The following is a 20,442-nucleotide window of genomic DNA, read 5'->3' as shown; positions in this document are numbered from 1 at the left end:
CAAAGGATGACTGTTCTATAGAGGATTAAATTATAGAAACATTTCCAAAATGACATTAGGAAGAGCACAGAATGGTCTGTGAGTCGGGTAATTGTTTTGGCAGCATTTAATCATCTGAACAAACGAGTACAGTAGCCTACATGGAGTGATTAGTTTGGCAGATGGAGAGATCCATGGTAACAGGAGAATGGATAGTCCTAGTTACTGCTGTTAACCTTTTATCCCTTACACATGCATCTGTGTGTTTTTTTCTCTTCTGCTAAGTCTATATCCTGCTGCTTTCACCATATACACAGTTTCAGAGAGACGGACATTTCATTTTTGAAGCGCTGCAAAATAATACACAAATGTTACAAACAGATCCTTTTTCAAAACATTTATTATTTTTGTTCCCACTTGAAGTGAAACGGGCCTACATTTATACAATATTAAATTAACACACTCATCGTATTATTAATCAACATTATATATAATAAGTTTGGATCACACATTTTTAAACTTTAAATGTAAATCTCAAACGTGGACCATTCATTTCACACGAGTGCCTGTGCATCAGTCAAAGCCTGGTGAGATTTGGTGATCATGTGTTCTGTTCTTTGTTGTATTTCTGCTTGTATTTTCCTATAACATTTAGTTAGAAGCCACAAAACACAGGTGCCGTACAAATTGATAAACATAATTTGTTGTAAAAGGTAAGATTAGCATTTCAGTTTGAGTTCATATTGGAAAACACATTTCCACTTTGACTTTTATTCACACTTTAATTTTTTCAAAGGTGAAAATTACACATTTACTGTTGTACATTTTCACATTAAAAGTGCAAACAGGATTAAACTGTGAGAATAATTTTAATTAACAAAGAACAAAGTTTAAATATCTGGTGCGTAATTGCTTTAAAACAATTCATGCCCAAAAGTGCTTTCAAACAATACTTTTGTTAGATAGAAATGTTTAAAATACAAATATTACTTAAGCTTACCTTCTTAAGCTGACAAAATTCATTTAAAACATGCTATGGTTACAAAAAAGCAGTGCTATTATCAGTACTTTGATCAGACAAAAGAGTAATATGTCAAAAAGGAATGATTATGCGTTCATACTTTTCCTTAAATGCAATTCACTCTGAGCAAACCTTTGCACTTATCTCCTCTCCATGTATTTAAAAAGGGCTTTGTTAAAAACAGCTAAGAAAAAATCTGCATCTTCCAGTGTAATACACATGGGCGGCTGGATACGGAAGGTCTAAAATGAAAGAGTTGTGCAAGATTTATCAATCATTTTTCAAGATGTTTGAATCCATCTATGAAACGGCTTTAAATTATGAAAAGATAAATACCTGCCCGAAAAGGCCTCCTTTCCCAATCAGCACTCCCATGTCCTTAATGTCTTCAAATATCTCACCTACTGCATGGACAGGCAAGGGCTCTCTACTTGTCTGTAATTGTAAAAATAAATTAGGAACCAAGTTAAATTTGTGAAATATTGATGTAGACAAACCCTAAGTTAGGAATGATTTGACATATGGAGTCCTTTCCCCTCCTTATGTTTAAGAGTTTTTCTGTGTGTGGTCAGGCCATTTAACTCTTTTATGAAGGCATTTCAGTAGAATGTGACACTGCTAAGTTTGCATTATGTCACTCTCCTGGTTCAGTCGCCAGAGTATGGACAAGTTTCCTGGTGATAAGTTACTGGAGAAGAGGTGACAGATGTGTCAAGTCCACAGTCCATCAGCAGGACCACTGTATGTCCTTTGTGTGTAGAAGAACAGGATGAGAACAGCTGCAGCAGAATGATCTTCACTCTTCAGATAAGGACTTCATGATGGTTTGATGTCATGTAGTGCACATTTCCTGGCAACCATGACACTAAATTTGCATTTGCAATAGAAAACAGAAATTGCCAGGCATATCCGAGAAGAGACACACAGATCTCTACATTAAACTGGACAACTGAACCCAGCCTGTGTAAGTCATTGAGATGAAAGATACAGAACACCCCCCTGCCCTTGGGATCACTAGAAGCCTCACCATGGTATAGCCTGGGTACAAGCACACAGGGCCGTACTACTGAGCAAAGTGTGCTGTGAAATGATCAGATTGGGCTTGCCACATTGGGTGTTCGTTTTGATTTTCAAACATCTCCTTTTGTTCCTTACCACACATTACACAATAATATGTTATATCCAATAACACATAGAATGTAAAAGGGACTCTATACCTTGTCTTTGACCATCTCTACACCAATCTGAAGACCTTTTCCCCGCACATCACCAATGATCTCATATGTGTCTCTTAGTTTAGCCAGCTGGGTCAACAGATAGGTCCCCACTTCAAGGCTGTTTTGCTGTATACCTTCTGTTGTGATTGTCTGTTAAAAACACATGCATCAGTCAAACTGGCATTTGTCCTGGTTAATAACAGAAAACAGATCGATGGTTAATCCAAGGTCTTACATCAAGCACCGCCGATGCAACGGTACAAGCCACAGGATTTCCACCAAATGTGTTGAAGTGGACAGCCTTAGCAAATGATGCAGCGATTTCTAATACAAAAGAGATGGATGAGATACACACAACTCATCAGAACATCACCAATTTACCCCTACAAATAACACACGGGGAGATGTAAAGCAACACACGTGGGGTTTCTATCCTTTTTGGTAACATTCATCTGATAATAAATGATTTACCTCATTTTTGTCTGCATGAATTGAGCATGTATGCAAATTTTAGTCTCAGGAAGGAATTATTGAATTGACTGAATGTTATGCCTTTTTATAACTTTTATCAAAATATCATTGGTAACCATTACACAAGCCCCTTTTTGTTTGTTTTTTGCTTCCCACTGTCCTTTCCTACTACACAACAGTGTGTCTATAATGAAGTATGATGCAAAGTGTCGCTTTTGTGCATGTTTCACATTTATGGAGAACTTTTCTACATCCATTTTGCACTCAAAGCATTTACATCAAGGCTGGAACTATTCACACCAAGTACACACACATTCATACACCATTGTATGCAGATGCTAGAGGCAAGAGGGGACAAACATAATGGTCAGCGGGTGAATACACCAACTACAGTCTGCATCCTGCATACTTTTCATTATGCAGTTTGTAGAAAAGTGCTCATTCTGTACAACTCTCTTTAAAGATAATACTCATTACTGTTTTGTCCTAATACATAATGTTACCTGGTGTTGTTACAACAGCTCCCATAGGAAATCCATTACCAATTCCCTTTGCCATTGTCACTATATCAGGGATCACGCCATGACCTTGGAAACCCCAGAAATGGCTGCCTGTGCGACCAAACCCAGTCTGGACCTGTAGAAAATCACATTAAACTAATGTGGTAAAAGTTATAAAAACTAAAATCCTAAATAAATACTTAAACATCTACCTCATCTGCAATGCAGACGCCTCCTCTCTCTCTTACTAGCTTGTAAGCCTCCTTCAGGTAGTTTTTGGGATACTGTACTGCTCCTCCAACACCCTTTTCATAACACAGTCATACGCAGCAAAAAAACACAAGATTAAACATTGCAACACATTCAATGTTCACTTTTCATCAAACAATATTGGCAATGTAATAACCTGAATAGGCTCTGCAAAGAAAGCGGCAATTTGACTTGGAACACTAGTAGCAAAAGTGTCTTTAAGTTGACCAATGTAATTTTCATTTGCCACACAGCAGCCTGTTCAAAAATATACAGTTGAACACAATCATTTTATTATTGTGGACTCTGGTAAACATGGTGCATTCAGAAAAGACACCCCATTTTGGATAAAGAATATTGTGTCGAAAAGCTCACATAAAATACATGTTTGTGTACCTTGTGGACAGCTGCACTCTCTGATGGTTTGTACAGGTGAGTCCCTGCAGTGGCTCCCTCCCCAAATACCCCTGAACACATCAGGACACATTGTCTAAAAAGGATTACAGGGAAAAAAGTTTAACACTAAATGTTAAAGTAAATGAGTGTAAAGTTCAACAATCCACATGTGCACTTGCAAACCCACATTTGTGCAGCCTAAACCACTGGGAACAGGATATTTATAAGCTGCATTGGAGGTCAAACCCATAGTCTGTGGACTGCCACCATGGTATGAGTTTCTGAAAACCAGACATAGGAATGCATAAATGATGTATACTGTGCTGTACAATGCAACACATTATACACATACCTAAATGTGATTATGTCAAAGTTGCCTGTATAGAGTCGAGCCATCAGCATAGCAAGATCATTAGCTTCTGACCCACTATTGGTCAGATATATAACCTGAGGGACAACACCACACATTACCACAACGGCACATATTACTGCACGACGAAGAATGTTTTAAAGTTATACAAAAAGCTAAACCTTGAGAGGATCTGGAAGATAAGAGGCTAGTTTTTCACAATACTCGTGAATAGGGGGATATACATAGATGTTTGTGGTGTGCCACAGCTTTTTCAGCTGCCTCACAGCAGCTTCAGTCACCCGTCTGTGAGAATTTAAATGTTTCAAAATAAAAGATGCATATTTTGTAAAACATACATACCTTCATGCAAATGTAGGTAAAATCTTACGGGTGACAATGACCAACGCTGACAGTAGCCACGCCAGCAAACAGGTCAAGGTATCGCTTTCCGTCCACATCCCACAGCCACTGCATGTGTCCTTGATGGATAAACACTGGCCTTTTATAACTAGTAACCTTCATGGTCATGGGGTTACAGTTTTGTTGCCGAATTTGCATCATTTGATCTTTAGACATGCCCTTGATGGACAGATACAACAATCCAACAATAATTTATCCACTGCTCAAACTGTTTCAACTCCAGTGGCTCTTATAGTTACTACCTTGTATTCTTCAGGGGTAAAATCACACGGGGGCATCTCTGGTACATGTGTGGATTGGTATTTTAAGGCAGACTTCTGACATAATGTTCCTGAAAAGAGTATAAACATACCAGAAGATTGAGTTACTTATATACTAACATAAAAGATACAAGTTGTCTCCAATTTCTTTGATATAAACGTTTACTTATAGACAACGTAAAGACAAGCGGGTGGACAAAAATCTTACACAGCCTAGATTAGATAGGTTACACTTAAATGAGTGAGTTGAGACCAGAGTACTTCTCAGAATCAACAAACTATTTGACCTTTGACCCTTGATTATGCAAGAGTCCACTTGTTTCAAAAATAAAAGAAGCATATAAGAACACACGTTTTACCATTTTCAGACAAAACAGCAGGACTTACACCAAAAATAATAACCAATAAGGCCAAAACCTCCAAATAATGTATCAAAATCAGCCTACATGTGGCCTTGGCCTACAGGTATATTGTTCTATAAATGCCCTGTGTTTTAAAGTTGTTCTATAAGTGCTGTGTTTTAAAGTTGTTCTATAAATGCCCTGTGTTATAAAATTGTTCTATATATCCCTGTGTTTTAATGTTCTATAAATGCTGTGTTTTAATGTTCTATAAAATGCTGTGTTTTAATGTTGTTCTATAAATGCCCTGTGTTTTAATGTTCTATAAAAAGCCCTGTGTTTTAAAATTGCTCTATAAATACCCTGTGTTTTAATGTTATATAAATACCCTGTGTTTTAATGTTCTATAAAATGCCCTGTGTTTTAAAATTGCTCTATAAATACCCTGTGTTTTAATGTTATATAAATACCCTGTGTTTTAAGTGTTGTAATAATCTTTGCAGTCCAAAAGGCACGTGCAGGCTCCAGGTCGCCATAGTAACTCACCACTGGAAGAGTAGAATCTGAACCAACTTTGTCCGCAGCGGTGGTCAGCGCTAAAAGGCTTGCCACGGACCGTATGACGAAAAAGAACTCTGTACAAGTTGTTGAGCATAATTACTGCACTCCTAACAGCTTTCTACTGGTTCTTTGAGAGTCTTTGAGTGATTTAGTGAGAAAAATCCACCTGGGTAAAGTTTAGCCTAACGTACCCTCTGCGCCGCTCTCTGATTGGCTCAAACTGACAAGTGTCTGTCACGTGACTAGTAGTATATATTTATTATTGTTTTTGTAATAAATCCAAGAATTCACAAATGTTGAGCCGTATTATTTGTTAGAGATCAGCTCTACGACTTTTCTGAGATCCGGAATAAATATTTGTTCATATTTGATACTAGTGAATCTCTGCGTATAAAAGTGATTGACAGGTGGATTAGCCAATCAGGAGGACGCAATGTCCGTCAACATTGTACATAATAAAAAGAGGCGATAGGGCTGAAAACATCACACTTCTGCAGAATCACTGAGCCAAGCACTAGACTCTGCTAATCTGAACTGATCCATGGGTGAGATAAATGTGATTTTATTTGTAAATCATAGTTGACCAATGAGCTCCTTCATTTCAAGTGTCACTGAAATAAATGGATCTGACTGCACGAGCACGTTTGAAGAGGTTTGAGAGGGACCAAAGTGACAGCAATGTGTATAAAACATGTAGAGAGATTCATTCTAGATGTGCCAGATGTACCCCCACAAGGTGCAGATCTGTGGAAGAAAAGGCCTGATATGGAGCCATTTGTGAAAATAAATTATGTATATTTTTATTTATTTCATTTTCTAAAGGTGTTGATCACAGAATTCATGTTGGAAAATGTTTTTTTTTTCTTCATTCAACAAATATAAGCTGTTTAACTCAACTACTGTGTCTCTCTAACCCCCTTAAAAGAGTTTTAAAGATAAAAAAAAAAAAAGATTAAAAGTATATGACATTTTTCTTTTTAAAAACCAAAGAAATACATCATTATTTAAATTACAAGTTATAATGTATTCTAAATATGTAGATTTTAAATGAATATTGGTCATTTAGGATTTTGTGAGAGGGAGGCTGAGTATTTGGATTATTTTAAATTGTATAAACGACTTTCTACTCATTTTTTAAATTTGACTTTCAACAGTGGATTCATTATCAAGAGATTCAATTATGAGAATGATCTTTGTAGTATATTATGTTTGGTACTTTTATTAATGAGTCTCACTGACCATGGTATTAATATTATTTTATTCTCTTTTTCATTCCAAAAGCGCATTAAAATGTCTCATTACTATGGATAAATTGTCTCTGTAAAGAATTGCCCTGTATGTTTATTTTTTAGAAATATACGACCCCCTTTTCCACGTAAACCAGCTGCTTTTTACCAAAACAAGTTGGCCGTGGTCCTTTTTCTCCTGAGCTCATTGTCAAACACACGAGTTCCAAACCAATGGTGCTGCTCATCTTTACTGAATTCATAAATCATCACTCCTACCTTTTTACACTCCTTTTACACTCGTGTTGACAATATTAGGTTACGTAGAAAACCTACATCAATTGAACAAGTATTAGCTCACAGTCTTATATAATAAAACTTAATATTGCATTGAAATAATGTAGAATGTTAATTTAAAACATTTAAACAAAATATTTTAGTACAATCAATACATTTGATTATATTGTTAGAGAGCAAAAAATCTAAGGATAATGATAAGAAAATACATTGAAGTCAACAGGTCGACTGACCTCCGTGTGATTTGCAACCTGCTTGTCTCCATGGAAACAGATGCTAATGTGTTGTTTTTCATTTTGGGTGTTTGTCTTTGCACTCAAACACAGCTTTAGAAAATCTATAGAATTCTTATTCTGAGAGCAGAGTCACCTCTCCACAAACCTGACCTGTAACTTGGGCATGGTGGTGCTTGAAATAGATATATTTAATGCCACAATGTGTAATATTCTAGGCTAAACAAATAATTGCTGGGTTTCAGATGACTTCACAACACTGTATAGGCCAATGATTTTTTTTTAAATAGCAATCTCTAGGATCTAGTCATTAAATTAAATTATAAGGTTCACATTTGTGAATTAACTTTTTGAGTATTTCTTATGAGTATACCATGTAATCAATAAGGAAATCTGGCATCATTACACCACCATTAAGTTTCAAGCTATGACGACGTTCTTCTATTGCGATAGCAATTACAATCAAAGTATTATGGTTCGAACGGGGAAAGATCCTCTCAAACTCACTCAAATAAAAAAGGAATTGTATGTCTGAAACCCATAAAAATAATTCTATAATTATAATTGGAGACAAGTCAGTGGCGTAGCCTCCATTAAATAATATTATGCAGTTCCCCTTTAGAATTGTACCAAACATAATGTAGTTTAAATGATGTGCACATTCATTGTTTCGTTGTTTCTCATTTGCTCAAGACTGACAGACTGACAAAGCAAACATTCCCTCATACAAATATATTGCACTGCTACATTTAAATGTTTTGTATTTTCACAGCAAAGAGTTTGTGTTAGAGGCAGTAACCTTTCTCTTGCCAAAATGTTGTACACAATACAGAATAAGACACAACATCATATGGAATGATAAAATATAAATTTCTGTGAAAAAGATAAATAATTTTCTTATGTGGAAACAAAATACAATCATTTTCTGAAACAGCAGTTACTTTGCAGAATGTCCATACAGCTCTGACATGAGAAACAGGCCGTGGATTGTCCCAGTCTTTGGGCACTTATTACATGGGCACTGAGAACATAGTAGCAGTGTCAACATAACCATTTGCAGCAAATGGTTTCTGCTCCTCTTGCACTGGCAGGACGGTTTGCATGGGAGGATGCTTGTGCTTCCAAACATTAGCTGACGACATGTAGCCACTCTCTTTCATTGCATTTGTCTCGCTCTTGTCACAAAAACATGTGGCTGTTTCTTGTCCCATTACATTCACCCCACTTTCCAGAAGCAACATTTTGTCACTGTTCACTCCTTTGACTTTACTGTAATCCTTTCCCTGGTGCACGTGGGGACAGCCCTCAGCGTGGCTTTGACTCCCTGACTCCACAGGCTGTAGGAGAACCATATCCTTGTTATTCACGTTTTTCACCTCCACATATTGTGTAGATTTGAACAGAGTTGTAATTTCATTGTCCTTTTTACTAATGTTGATGTCGCTGTAAGCCTGGAGATGCTTTGAACTTTGTGAGTGAATTTGAGGTAGCTGCTTGCTATTTAGGCTAAATTCCCAGTAGCTTGGCCCAAAAGACTCATTTTGGTTGACGAGGTTAGACGACATAGAACCAGGTGGAAATAAGGTATCAGAAAGGCAGTGCTGTTTCACTATTTCCAAGGAGCTCTTTTGTGGGATTGCACTTAATGTGTACTGTGGCAAAGGCGTAAAAACAGAGGGCCATGTCTTCACTCGCCCATTGCATGTGTCAGGACGGCCATCGTAACTCAACGTCTTCTCGTCTTGGTTGTTTTGGGATATCTCTAGCTCGATGATCTCGCTAGCGTCTTCGCAATTGGAGTTAAGTTCATCTTTACTCGTCTCTTTACATTTGTCTATGAGCAGAGTGTGGCTGTCGCAGCTGCCGTGGCCAGAGTCGCTGTCACATGTTGAGCTTTCGGATTTACAGTAGTGGTCCTGAATCTCTTTGCCTTCTTCCATGGAAATATCTTGTTCCCCTGTGACAAACACCTCTAAGTACTCCACCAGCAGGTCGTCGTCGTTGGAGGAGGAGCTCGGGGGGTATTCAGGAATCATCAATGCGCCTAAACCATCTTTATAACTGCCATTCTACCAACACAGGAAGAAAGACATTATAGACATTTGTAATACAGGGTGTACATAAAGTCTTTTTATTATTTTAACATTTAATCACAAATGCAAGTGTTAAGATATATTAATTAGATGTGTTCTATTATACTCAATGGTTAAAAAGTTTTTGCATTTTTGTATTTCAGGCATTAAAAAGGCATCCTTTTGAATGAACCCCTAAGAAATGTCTACTCCTTAAGAGAAGGCACAATGTCTTTCTTTTTTTTTTTTTTTGTCAGGAACCATGTACATATTAATTAATCTTACAAAAGAAAAGATGATTTGTACCAGATTTAGCTACTGCTGCTTTCTATGTGCAGCCCCTGGGCAGGTGAACACACATTAAAAATACACATTTCATTACAATTACATTATAAAACTATCAAGTCATCATTAACATTAGCAGTTAAATACAATAAAATGTGCCCATGTCCAATACATGATGTTTCCTACAGTGTGACTGTAGCAAACATGGAAAGAAATCCAGCCCCGTCTTGATGTGCTTCATGTGACAAATGCCCATACAGAGGTGTGTTAAATGAGGTCAAACACTTTGGAAACCACTGAGTACAATAAAACAAGTCTGATTAAGATATCTTATCAACTGCCTTTGGAATACAAGAGACTTTATGGAAACTCTGTATTATTTATTTTTTGTATACACTATACAATACTGATTTTTAAAAATATTTGTGTTTCTAGTAAACGTTAAAAAAAAAAAACTAAAAAAAAAAACCCAGTCCATTATTTCTTATTTTTGTCTATTTAAGAACTTTTTTTTTTTTTTACATTTTCTTACTATACCAAAAATCAATTTCTAAGACAGAACAACACATAAGATCACATTGATTTTTACAATATAATTCAAAGAGCGCGGCCCTCACCTTCAAACGCTGATGATCAAATCCCTTAATTTTAGGACCAGGAACCGGTGGTAGAATAGAGTGCTTCAAACTTATGACAGAGTACAACAAAGAACCACAAGTCAGCAACAGATAAGTGGCAGCACAAATGATGTATATAAAGAATCTTTACCTGTGGCAGTTCATGTAAATAATCCATGCAAGAATGAGAACGACCAAGATGGAGAAAACTAAAATAAGAATCCACAGAGACCGTCCCAGAAAAACTATAAGATAAATAAATAAATATTGTGTTGTACTGTCATATTGTAAAGACACATGTAAATGCCGTCTCACATTTAGGCACTTTGGTTTTGGTTGTAGGACTCCATTCACTCCAAAAGCCGTGGTCAGGTCTGCAGCGCACCTGAACGAGGTAGGAACTTCCTGATCTTACACTGAAAATGTTGAATGTCTTTTGCTGACCGGGAAAATGTTCCTGGAAAAACAATTTAAAAACAATATAAAAATATAATATAAAATATATTATCACTAATATAAAATATATTATCACTAAAGAAGACATGTTATGTTTTTTGCATTATTAAACTATAGCATTCATACATTTTTGCATTATTGTAAACAACAATAAATTGTGACATTGATCTAAAACAGCTCAGGAATAAAAATGGGTCAACCTGCCATAGTATCAAGCGGCAGGTTTTGTGGAAAAATGGCTGTGTGACATGTTTTGTGACCCAGAGTCTGATTAAAACAACTTAAGTAAGTTAATGATGATGGCACAGCATGATAATATGGTTATAAGCTCATAAAAGTTGATTTTACATAGTACATACCATTTAAGACTTATCAGAGGAAGCATTAGCACTTTTAACACCCTGGTAATGGCATTACCTCCCATTCCTCTTCCCCCTCCATCTTGCTCCGGAGCTCATAGACCAGAGTGATCCAACCTGAGCGGATATCAGCTTTGTGAGGTGATTCCCAGGACACGCGCAAGAAAGGCCAACCCTCGTCTTCCATCACATTCACTGTCACATTCTCAGGGGTGTGGGGCTGGACTGCAAACACACAGAAGTTAAACAGAGAGAACACAATCCACTCAATGGGAACTGTTGATGTGAAATATTAAAGATCGTGGCTGTGTAACTGACTCTTCACCACAAAATAATCCAGGCACTTATAGGATTAAGTTAGAGATCAGTGTCTAAAATAAATAAAACTGATAAATACCCACACATTCTCACATTCATATCAATACAAATTATATATAGTATATATAATGAATAGTTATAACATTATAAAACAAAGACAAATCTTATCAGTTATAAACTGTGTCACTATGGGGGTCTATGGATATTAACATTACATTTTAATATAATGAAAGCTTCTGGGTATTTTTAAAAGTTTGTTCTTAAACATACAATATAATTTTCATACTTACCGATATAAGCAACATCTACATCCACTGGATCAGAAAAAGTCCTCCCCATTTTATTGGTGGCCACAACAGTAATGTTATAGTTGACCCAGACAGATGTTTCGTTCTTGTTAAAGAAACAGGAGTTCCTGCCAGCGGTGTGATAATCAGGACATTCATATACTGTTTCAGAGCTGAAAGAACGAGAACAACATGTCACTGACAGTTTGTACAAAAGGGAAGCATCATTGTGAATAACTCAATGATAAACCACATTTTTGACACTTTGTATGCACATCCCCTGCATGATTCCATGGAAATAGAAAATTAAAACCATACTTTGGAATATTCAACTTGGAAATAGATACGTTTTATGACATACTGTGGAAGGCATTAAAGGAACAACTTTTCCATGAAACCAAGCAGCGTGAGGCTTAATTTAGGCCAAATAAGACAAATACGATTCAGGTTTATGGTAGAGTGCATTAAACTCAACCAAAATAAAACAGGACATGAACTGTCTATTTTTGGCTTAAAAATTACATATTGTGACTTTAAAAGATGAGCACAGTATATTCTTTGTCTTTGTCATTTCCCGTAACAAGAAAGAACTGTTGTTTTGTGATACTCAATGCATAATCTCCCTGTGGCATACACAGAGTTACATGTTACACATCTCAGTGCACATTCTGCCCATTCTCAAAAGTTCAATACCATTGTTCAATTATTCACATGATTAACCAGCACATCACTGTTTTCTACACAATCCATAATTCATGCTCACATTTTCTATATAAACATGTTTTTAAATAGTCTGTTCACTCACTTGTCTTTAAGATAGTACAAGGCGTAGGTGGTAGGGAGTCCTCCGTCTGGGCCAGGCTTCCACCAGCACGTGAAGGTCTCCTTTTCAGGGGAGCGACAGTTTGTCAACGTCGGCTTTCCTGGGGGACCGAGGCCTAAATGCAAGTTAACAATGAATTTAAACGAAAGGTCAGCAGATCAAAGGCACTATACATATGTTTCAGCTATTTGGACGTTTTCACATTGTTATTGTTGTTAATTGCTATGGCAGCCGTCCAAATGTTTATCCTTGTGAAACCCACGGATACAACAGGACATCAAAGAGTTAAACGACATGAAAAATGACCATGACCATGTGGTTCCTGTTTTTGATTATACAATGACAAGAGCATGTCACTTACCTGTAACTTTTCCACAGGCCACAGAAAAAAACAGTAACAGGAGACCCATTTCCTTCATCTTGGCACCACGTTGTTTTTTCCTGTAGAGACACAGACAGGCGAGTTTCAATAGAGACGTCCCATGACTCGTATTTAATGACAACTCGTATGGTTTGACTTCCTTTGTTGGTATATGCAGAAACATTAGCATAAAACATTAAAACAGAATGCATTTTATAATATAAACGATAATCTGCTTAAATGGAAGGGAAATATCTTCTGTGGCTTTATAATGGATTAAAAAGCAGAGTGTACTGTATACCTCCACCGGCTGGCGCGTACAGCATGACTGATTATGTAACAGTTGGAGCTTTTATCAAGGACAACAACAAGAGCCTGATTTGCCCCATGATTTGACAGCATGCAATTATCGCGCTCTGTAAATTCCAACACAGGCGACGCTGGCGGAAATGATAACCCTATTTCATTTAAATCTTGACCTATAGTGAAAAGTTTTGAACTCAAATTGCAAAACATGACAAACACTTTAGTTAATATTAGCACGTAACACAATATATTTTCGTATACCTTATTTTGAATTGTACTGAATACTGCGATGCAAATGTGCAATGAAAAAAATGTAGTCTATGGCAATCCAAGGGCAAGCGATAAAAGTGGCTGATAAAAAAAGAAAGAAAAAAAAACAGCTTTCTCTTCTACAGCGTACAGTTTGCATTGCATTGACAGACAGACACAGAAGGTCAATCCTCTGGGAGCTCGGACTCGCATCTGCGTTGAAAGAAGCTTTGACATTTTTACCTTAGACAGTACTTCTCAGTATTCATGGTGTGAAAATAAAGAGTTCCTATATAGAGTTCATATATGTGTTCAATAGTTTTACAAAACCTTGGCAGTCACCTCAGTAGTGATGGGACTTTATGGGTCCTTTATGATTTGTTTGGATCTGCTTTTATATATTTCTTTATATGACAGGAGCAAATGTGAGAATTAATTTTATCTACAAACTAATCACACAGAGAAATGAGTAAGACTAAGAACTATTACAAATGGTTCAAACTGAAAGTGGGAGTGTGTTTACCCTTTACCCTTTTGCAGCGATTTAAAAACTAACTGTTATCATGATGCCGAATGTGCACAAAGCTCTCACTCGTGCAGCCCGTTCTGCTTTCCTGCTGATTCTTTTGTTGTTTTTTTGTAAATCAGTGTAAAAATGCATTCAAATTAAAAAGAAAATGACTTGTTTCTTTTAAAAAATGAGCTCTGGTTCCGAGCGTTCACATTAAAGGACGTTTCAAAAGACCCAACTCATTCCCAAACGTCACGTCACTACACCTCAGTGACACATGTGCCTTTTTAAACCTGAATCTGCTCAGTGTGTCAAAACCTTCTAAGATTTTTTGGTGATGATCCAGAGGCACAGTGGTGGTTTAGCCTCGCAACCACAAGGTTTGATTTGCAGAGGATTTGCAGAATTCAAATCTGAGTGAGACGAGGACAAAAAACAAAACACTTTAACTATTTGTTTTTCTTGTGATCAGGGACATCTCTTTCAAACAGGTGGGACTAACATACTGTACATTAACCTCATGCTCCACTTCCACAAAATGTACTAACAAAAATATTGTACAAATGGTGTACGAGTATCATCTTGTTAAGTTTCAGAGAATGAAAGCTAACGAGAGGCCAGATCAGAGCTGAACTTGTGCCAACAACTCATGCGTGTTTGCCTGGACATGTGTTTTAACATCTGCACAGGATATTGCCACCAATATCTTATGTAATGTTCACCACTGTAATTACCATTTGTGTCTTGAATATATTATGTATATCCAATTATGTTATTTATCATTTGAATGTTGAGTTAACTTTCCTATTGTTTACTATGATCTGCTAATTGGCATTAAGGGCAAGCCTCTGGATTAGTATCCTCCTCCTGCATATAGCACAGTTACATAATCAGGAACCCAAAGGAAACTAAGCTGCTAAGCTTAGCCAACAGTTAGCCAACAGTTAGCCAACAGTTTGCCAACAGTTAGCCAACAGCACAAATCTTATATAAGCCTACACATTTAGAAAATGCTGATTGTAGATGTTCATCACTCATAGAGAATTATTATTGGCCCAAGTCAGTAATGGAGTAACGAGGGACATTTTCATTGTTTTCACATCGTTACTTGGTCGCAGACAACCGAAATTCAGGTGGTGGACCAGTCATGCTGTTACAAAAAAAAAAAAATAATAATAATAATAATAAAAAAAAAAAAAAAAAAAAAAAAAAAAAAAAAATATATATATATATATATATATATATATATATATATATATATATATATATATATATATATATATATATATATATATATATATATACTCTATGAGTATTACACGGTTGTTAGGCAACCAGCAGGAACTCACCCATATTTGATTGATCATGTGACCTACACAAGACAAGGCAAGTTTATTTGTATAGCACAAGTAAGTAATTCAAAGAGCTTTACAGACATTAAAATCACAATACAACAAATTCAAGTATAAATAATCCCAAAATCCCAAATCATAAAATGAACATTAAAAGAGAAAAGTGCAGAATAAAAGCCTTTCAGTCGTATGCACATGTAAGGTATTTTCTAGCAGTGCAGCACTACATCAAATGCAGAGCAGTGTGGGGCTTACGAGGACATGTGGACAATAAGATAACAATTATATTCTCGTGTTTTGGTTAAAGCCATGTCTTATCTGTAGCCCCTTTCACTAAGTAATGTGTGACCCCCACTCTGAGAGGGTCATAAAACACTCACCTTGTGCAACTTTGCCTAAAGTTTCTTAATGTGTAACGTCATGCAGACCAGAAGAAGACCCGCCTCACAAACACATACACTAAAGGACATTATAAAAGCTATCAACATGCACATCTCAGGACTCTCTTCTGTCCTTTCCTGAGAGTCCGTTGCTTCATTGTTCACTTTACCTGTGTGGAACTCATTAAAACCTTCTGACTTTATACTTCAGTCTCTTGTTCCTCTTTGACGCTTGAACCAGAAACGAGCATTTTGTTACACACAGCTAAACAGAACGGTTTGGAGCCTGGATTTAAGCAAAGTAGAGGTCTGTCTCACATCTTCAGGAAAACTGTTCCAGGTTTTAGCTGCACAAAACTGAAACACTGATTCTCCATCTTTAGTCCTGACTCTGGGAGCAGCAGGAGGCCGGTCCCTGAAGCCCTGAGAGTCTGAGATGGTTTGTACGACACCAACACAAGCAGAGCTGCTTTAAAATCTATTCTCTGAGCCACAGGAGCCAGACCTAGCAGCGAAGGTAATATTTTCTGTCTCTGTAATTTAACAAACAAGAATCATTCTGTATCATCCCGACAAGTTGGACATTAAAAGGTTTTTGAAAGCTTTTTTAAAAACAGTACAAATTTCAGATTTGTTTTTGTGGCTCGCCACCAAACTTTAATGGGTTTCACCATCTTGGATTAATCATGTGACATATGTCTGACTGTAATCCATCAAATTCTTACACATTTTCATTCATTAAACTTTTAAAACAAAGTACAACCTAAAAAAAAAGTGGGGAAATGTTCAAAAAGGCATGTTAGCATCCCCAACTCAGTGAAAGATGAAACATAGAAATAACAACCCAACTCAACAAAGGAATAGTGTGTGTGACCACGCACACGCCACAAGATAAACTCTTCTCACTGTTCCTACTTTTACCAATCTAGTCGACCTGAAAATAAAAGGACGCTCCCCATCTCGTCTGCGAGTCCTCTGGGTAGCGGCTGGCGAGGGCCGATCATTGCTGCTTGCAGCTGTATTTATGATTATTATTTTTGGCACAGAGCTTTAGGCTAGAATTCTTTAACCTGCAGGCAGCCTACAGTCTACCAAAAATAACTGCAGTGCCTCAATAATGACATCTTTCACATGTTCATCTGTTTTGGTAGGCCTACATCAACAAGACCTACTGAAAATGAATTCTGGTTTTAAAATAATTGCACATCTCATGTCACGTGTAATCACTAGTCTGCAGCAAAGCAAAGGTGATGACAAAATCACCTTCTGGGAGTTCATTATTCAGAGTCACACAGTTACTGAGAACCCTCAGCGATGCAGATCAATCATGTGTGAAACCTGGACTTAAAGTATCTTGATTCCAGGAAACTAATCCTGCTTTATGAGAATGTACAACGAAAACACAAAAGTGATTTGCAGCCATTCAAGTTTGATATTTAACTTTATGTGATGCCTGATATGAAGTTCGTGGATGTCAATGAATCTTCTTTGTTAGTACCAGCACAAAGATTACACATTGGCTGGAACAGCTGGTTAAGCATTTGGCCCTGATGTGTACACAGTGTTGTTCCTTGAGAGACACAACTATCTTTTAAATTACTCGCGTTACCACATTGGACCTGCTCAAACACAAGCACACTTCCTGGTAATATAAACTGACACCTTTCTAAGAACAGCCCTGCCCTGTCCTGTCCTGCAGGTAAAGGGAACAGTGCAACAAAAAAACTAGGCAACGTAAAAGTACCGACCCATTTCTAATTCATTTGATTTTGACCTTGATTTTATGCTTTTTTATGACTCCCATAGGCGGTAGGTCCTTTTATGTTTGTACTGAAAGTCTGGACTGTTTGAGCTTCTGATTGTAGTAACCTATAACATAATAAAGCTTGAAAAGAAACCTATTCTAGATCTTATCCAAATACACATAAATGTTCCTTATGTCACGTATATTTATGACAATAATATATGTGAATTGCTTGTCAATTGTAAAATAAAAAAATACCAGTACAAGCTTTCCAAATATAAATTTCTACTATTTTACACTGGGAACTCACTGCTCTCAGTGGTTAATTGGTTGCCAGGAAAAAAGCACTTTATCTAATGTGCTCACTAATGTGCTTTTTGCTATTGAGCTTCAAGTGCAACAATGTATATGCCTGATTCTCTGGTATTGTGTAATATTGAATTTTCGTAGAATCATCCTTAGGCTACATTTGTTATGGATTGCGCAAATGTTGCCTAAATAATTGGCTAATGTCTCATTAAATGTTACCTTTTATAGATAAATAAGATGGCAATTGAGCAGGAAAGTAGCCTCATGAATCCTTTTGAAACTTATTTGAATTGGAAAGCTGGACAGTATTTTGGTGACATGTGTGTATGTGCCATAGCATCTGACACTCGTCTACCCTGTGGTGTGGCCTGTTTTGGGTACAAATAATTGTTTTTAGGCTGTTATGTGTGAAGACCTGGATTGGACCTATAGATCTTAAATAATTTAAAGCCATGGTGAGAGGAGGCCGGGAGAGGTGACATGGTGACAACATGGACCTATGAGAATAGGTGGATCATAAGTAGGAGTAGCTTATAGAAATCCCAATACACTGCAGACTCTAGAGTACCTTACTACCTTCCGTCTACGCAAAAGGAAATCACTTGGCAAAGGAGTGATTCACAGGTTCCAGGTTCATTCCATAGATGAAAACATTTTCCTGCGTTAATTTCCAGAAAATATAGGGCTCATAGAGGAATAGGTTAAACAAATTTTGTTAATCAAGCCAAAGTGAAACTCCACCACAGACAGGCCACTAATAATCTGCTCTCGATCCACCACCTGTTGAAAACACTGTTGAAAAGCTCAGTCCTGTGACATCTCCTGCAACTCAGTCTGACACAAACACACATACAGGCCTAGTAATGTCAAAGTCAACAGATGGGTTTATCAGACCTTTAAATTGCCTAAAATATTTGATTTAGGTAAAGTATAAAGTATAGTATAAGTATAGTATAAAGGTAAAGTATAAAGATGAGCTGCGCACGGAGCGTTACCTGTGATTATCACCGGTCTGAAGAGCAGAAACATAAACAACAGACTTACCTGATTCTGACAGGAGCAGAAATATGACAGCGCACATAAACTGTCCTCTGGAAAATATCTTTCCCGATGGGTAGAATTGGTTGTCCGAGCTGTGAAACGCGGATGCCGGATTACAGAGGCGCGTGTACCGTGCGCGTACTGTCTGCACCGTGTGGATGAACCGAGGCTTCACTGACAGCTCTCGTGCTCTGGGGGCGGAGCTGAGCTCGTCACGCCCTGATTCTGAGAAGGCACTGTCCCGGGGACTGCTGTGAGAGGACTTGTTCAACAAGTTTTAGGCAGAGGCCACCGCCATCCAGCTCAAACAGCCTGGCGCTTGTTACACGCGCGTCTGACGCATCTGCGCTGAAGGAGAAAAATGTCCCTGAAGACAGCATTTATGTAATGACGCAGCAACGGCGAAGCGAGTAGGCCTATCTGTGTTTATTTGAAATTGAATAGGACTGTCATTCTGACAAATTGTATGCTGTTGATAATGAAACATTTAGGAGTATCCTATGTGCAGTAGACTGAGTCCTACAGTTTAGCAGGTTCTGGAGGTGGAGGTTATGGAGGGCAGGTAGGCCTAATTCTGCTGGGTCAATTACCAATTTGTTTATCCTACTTTATTTGTTGTTAATACCTCTGATGTCTGTGCCTATCCACATGAAACAAAAAACAGCACAAAGTTTAACATCTTCAATCAAAATATATTTATCCACAATTGCTTCAGAAAGTGGTGCCATTATTATCTATGCCCTTAGATTATTTTTGTGGAGCTGATCCCTAAATAATACATTTGGATCATAAGTGTGGATATTTCTTTGGGAATGACTGAGTTTAAGAATTAAAAAAACTAACCTAAATATTCTGAAAGGTAAAGGGTAGGACTCTACAGGCAAAGGAGCCATGTTGATTGATTAAACCTATGCCCAGATTAGATGTGACAGGCCTGAGCAAATATCCAATTTCAAAATTAAATAATCTATGGCAAAACATATCCATGACGGAGACATATAACAACACTCACGAGCTTATGCAGTCGCATTAATTGATTCTTGCGTGCTTGAGTAACCCTGTATTGTTTTGCATTTGAGGCTTGAGAGTTCAGAAAATTTCTGTTTACACCTACCCCTGTCTCCGCCCACTAATTTGGCCCCATTTGTGATAATTTGAAAAATTCAGACTCTGATAATAGGCAAGGCAAGTTTATTTGTATATCACAATTCGTACATAGTAATTCAAAGTGCTTTACAGAATAAGGACATTAAAATCACACAAATCAAAACATAAATAATCACAAATAATCATCATAATATTACTATTAAAACAGAAGAGTGCAGAATAAAAACCCTTTAATCATGTGCACAGCTAAACAGAACTGTTTTGAGCCTGGATTTAAACATTGTCAAAGTAGAGGCCTAATACATAGACTTTTTTAAACAATAAAAACACATCACTGAAAAT

The 20,442-nt window shown here is 37.1% G+C and overlaps 2 protein-coding genes across 2 annotated transcripts; both read right to left on the bottom strand.

Annotated features, from left to right (window-relative positions):
• Window positions 1-379: 379 nt before the first annotated feature.
• agxt2 (alanine--glyoxylate aminotransferase 2) lies at window positions 380-5,984 on the bottom strand. The gene is made up of 14 exons (XM_033988988.2): window positions 5,753-5,984; window positions 4,848-4,936; window positions 4,574-4,764; window positions 4,365-4,488; window positions 4,186-4,280; window positions 4,021-4,114; window positions 3,834-3,927; window positions 3,595-3,695; window positions 3,401-3,493; window positions 3,192-3,324; window positions 2,453-2,541; window positions 2,218-2,367; window positions 1,337-1,435; window positions 380-1,242 (listed from the first exon to the last, which is right to left on the bottom strand). The coding sequence occupies exons 1-14, from the start codon at window positions 5,859-5,861 to the stop codon at window positions 1,141-1,143; spliced, it is 1,563 nt and encodes a 520-aa protein (XP_033844879.1). The 5' UTR covers window positions 5,862-5,984; the 3' UTR covers window positions 380-1,140.
• Window positions 5,985-6,845: 861 nt separating this feature from the next.
• Window positions 6,846-19,185, bottom strand: prlra (prolactin receptor a). The gene is made up of 9 exons (XM_033988989.2): window positions 18,997-19,185; window positions 13,102-13,181; window positions 12,723-12,855; window positions 11,921-12,090; window positions 11,371-11,537; window positions 10,813-10,954; window positions 10,649-10,742; window positions 10,498-10,567; window positions 6,846-9,592 (listed from the first exon to the last, which is right to left on the bottom strand). Exons 2-9 carry the CDS (start codon window positions 13,157-13,159, stop codon window positions 8,534-8,536), a joined length of 1,893 nt encoding a protein of 630 aa, XP_033844880.1. The 5' UTR covers window positions 13,160-13,181; window positions 18,997-19,185; the 3' UTR covers window positions 6,846-8,533.
• Between the last annotated feature and the right edge of the window lie 1,257 nt (window positions 19,186-20,442).

The sequence above is a fragment of the Periophthalmus magnuspinnatus genome, chromosome 23, assembly GCF_009829125.3.
Source record: "Periophthalmus magnuspinnatus isolate fPerMag1 chromosome 23, fPerMag1.2.pri, whole genome shotgun sequence".
Classification (NCBI taxonomy): Eukaryota; Metazoa; Chordata; class Actinopteri; order Gobiiformes; family Gobiidae; genus Periophthalmus; species Periophthalmus magnuspinnatus.
Note: the sequence above shows the minus strand (reverse complement) of the source record. Positions and strands in the feature narration are given on the sequence as shown.

What these genes read in the sequence shown, in the direction of transcription:
- prlra (XM_033988989.2), bottom strand. Translation starts at nt 13,159, where the DNA reads ATGAAGGAAATGGGTCTCCTGTTACTGTTTTTTTCTGTGGCCTGTGGA. An exon ending in TGTAGATGTTGCTTATATCG is followed by an intron (nt 11,538 to 11,920) that starts GTAAGTATGAAA and finishes GTGTGTTTGCAG; the next exon opens with TCCAGCCCCACACCCCTGAG. An exon ending in TTGATCATCAGCGTTTGAAG is followed by an intron (nt 9,593 to 10,497) that starts GTGAGGGCCGCG and finishes CTGTGTTGGTAG; the next exon opens with AATGGCAGTTATAAAGATGG.
- agxt2 (XM_033988988.2), bottom strand. Translation starts at nt 5,861, where the DNA reads ATGCTCAACAACTTGTACAGAGTTCTTTTTCGTCATACGGTCCGTGGC. An exon ending in CAGATTCTACTCTTCCAGTG is followed by an intron (nt 4,937 to 5,752) that starts GTGAGTTACTAT and finishes TACTCTTTTCAG; the next exon opens with GAACATTATGTCAGAAGTCT. An exon ending in TTTGACATAATCACATTTAG is followed by an intron (nt 4,115 to 4,185) that starts GTATGTGTATAA and finishes TCTGGTTTTCAG; the next exon opens with AAACTCATACCATGGTGGCA.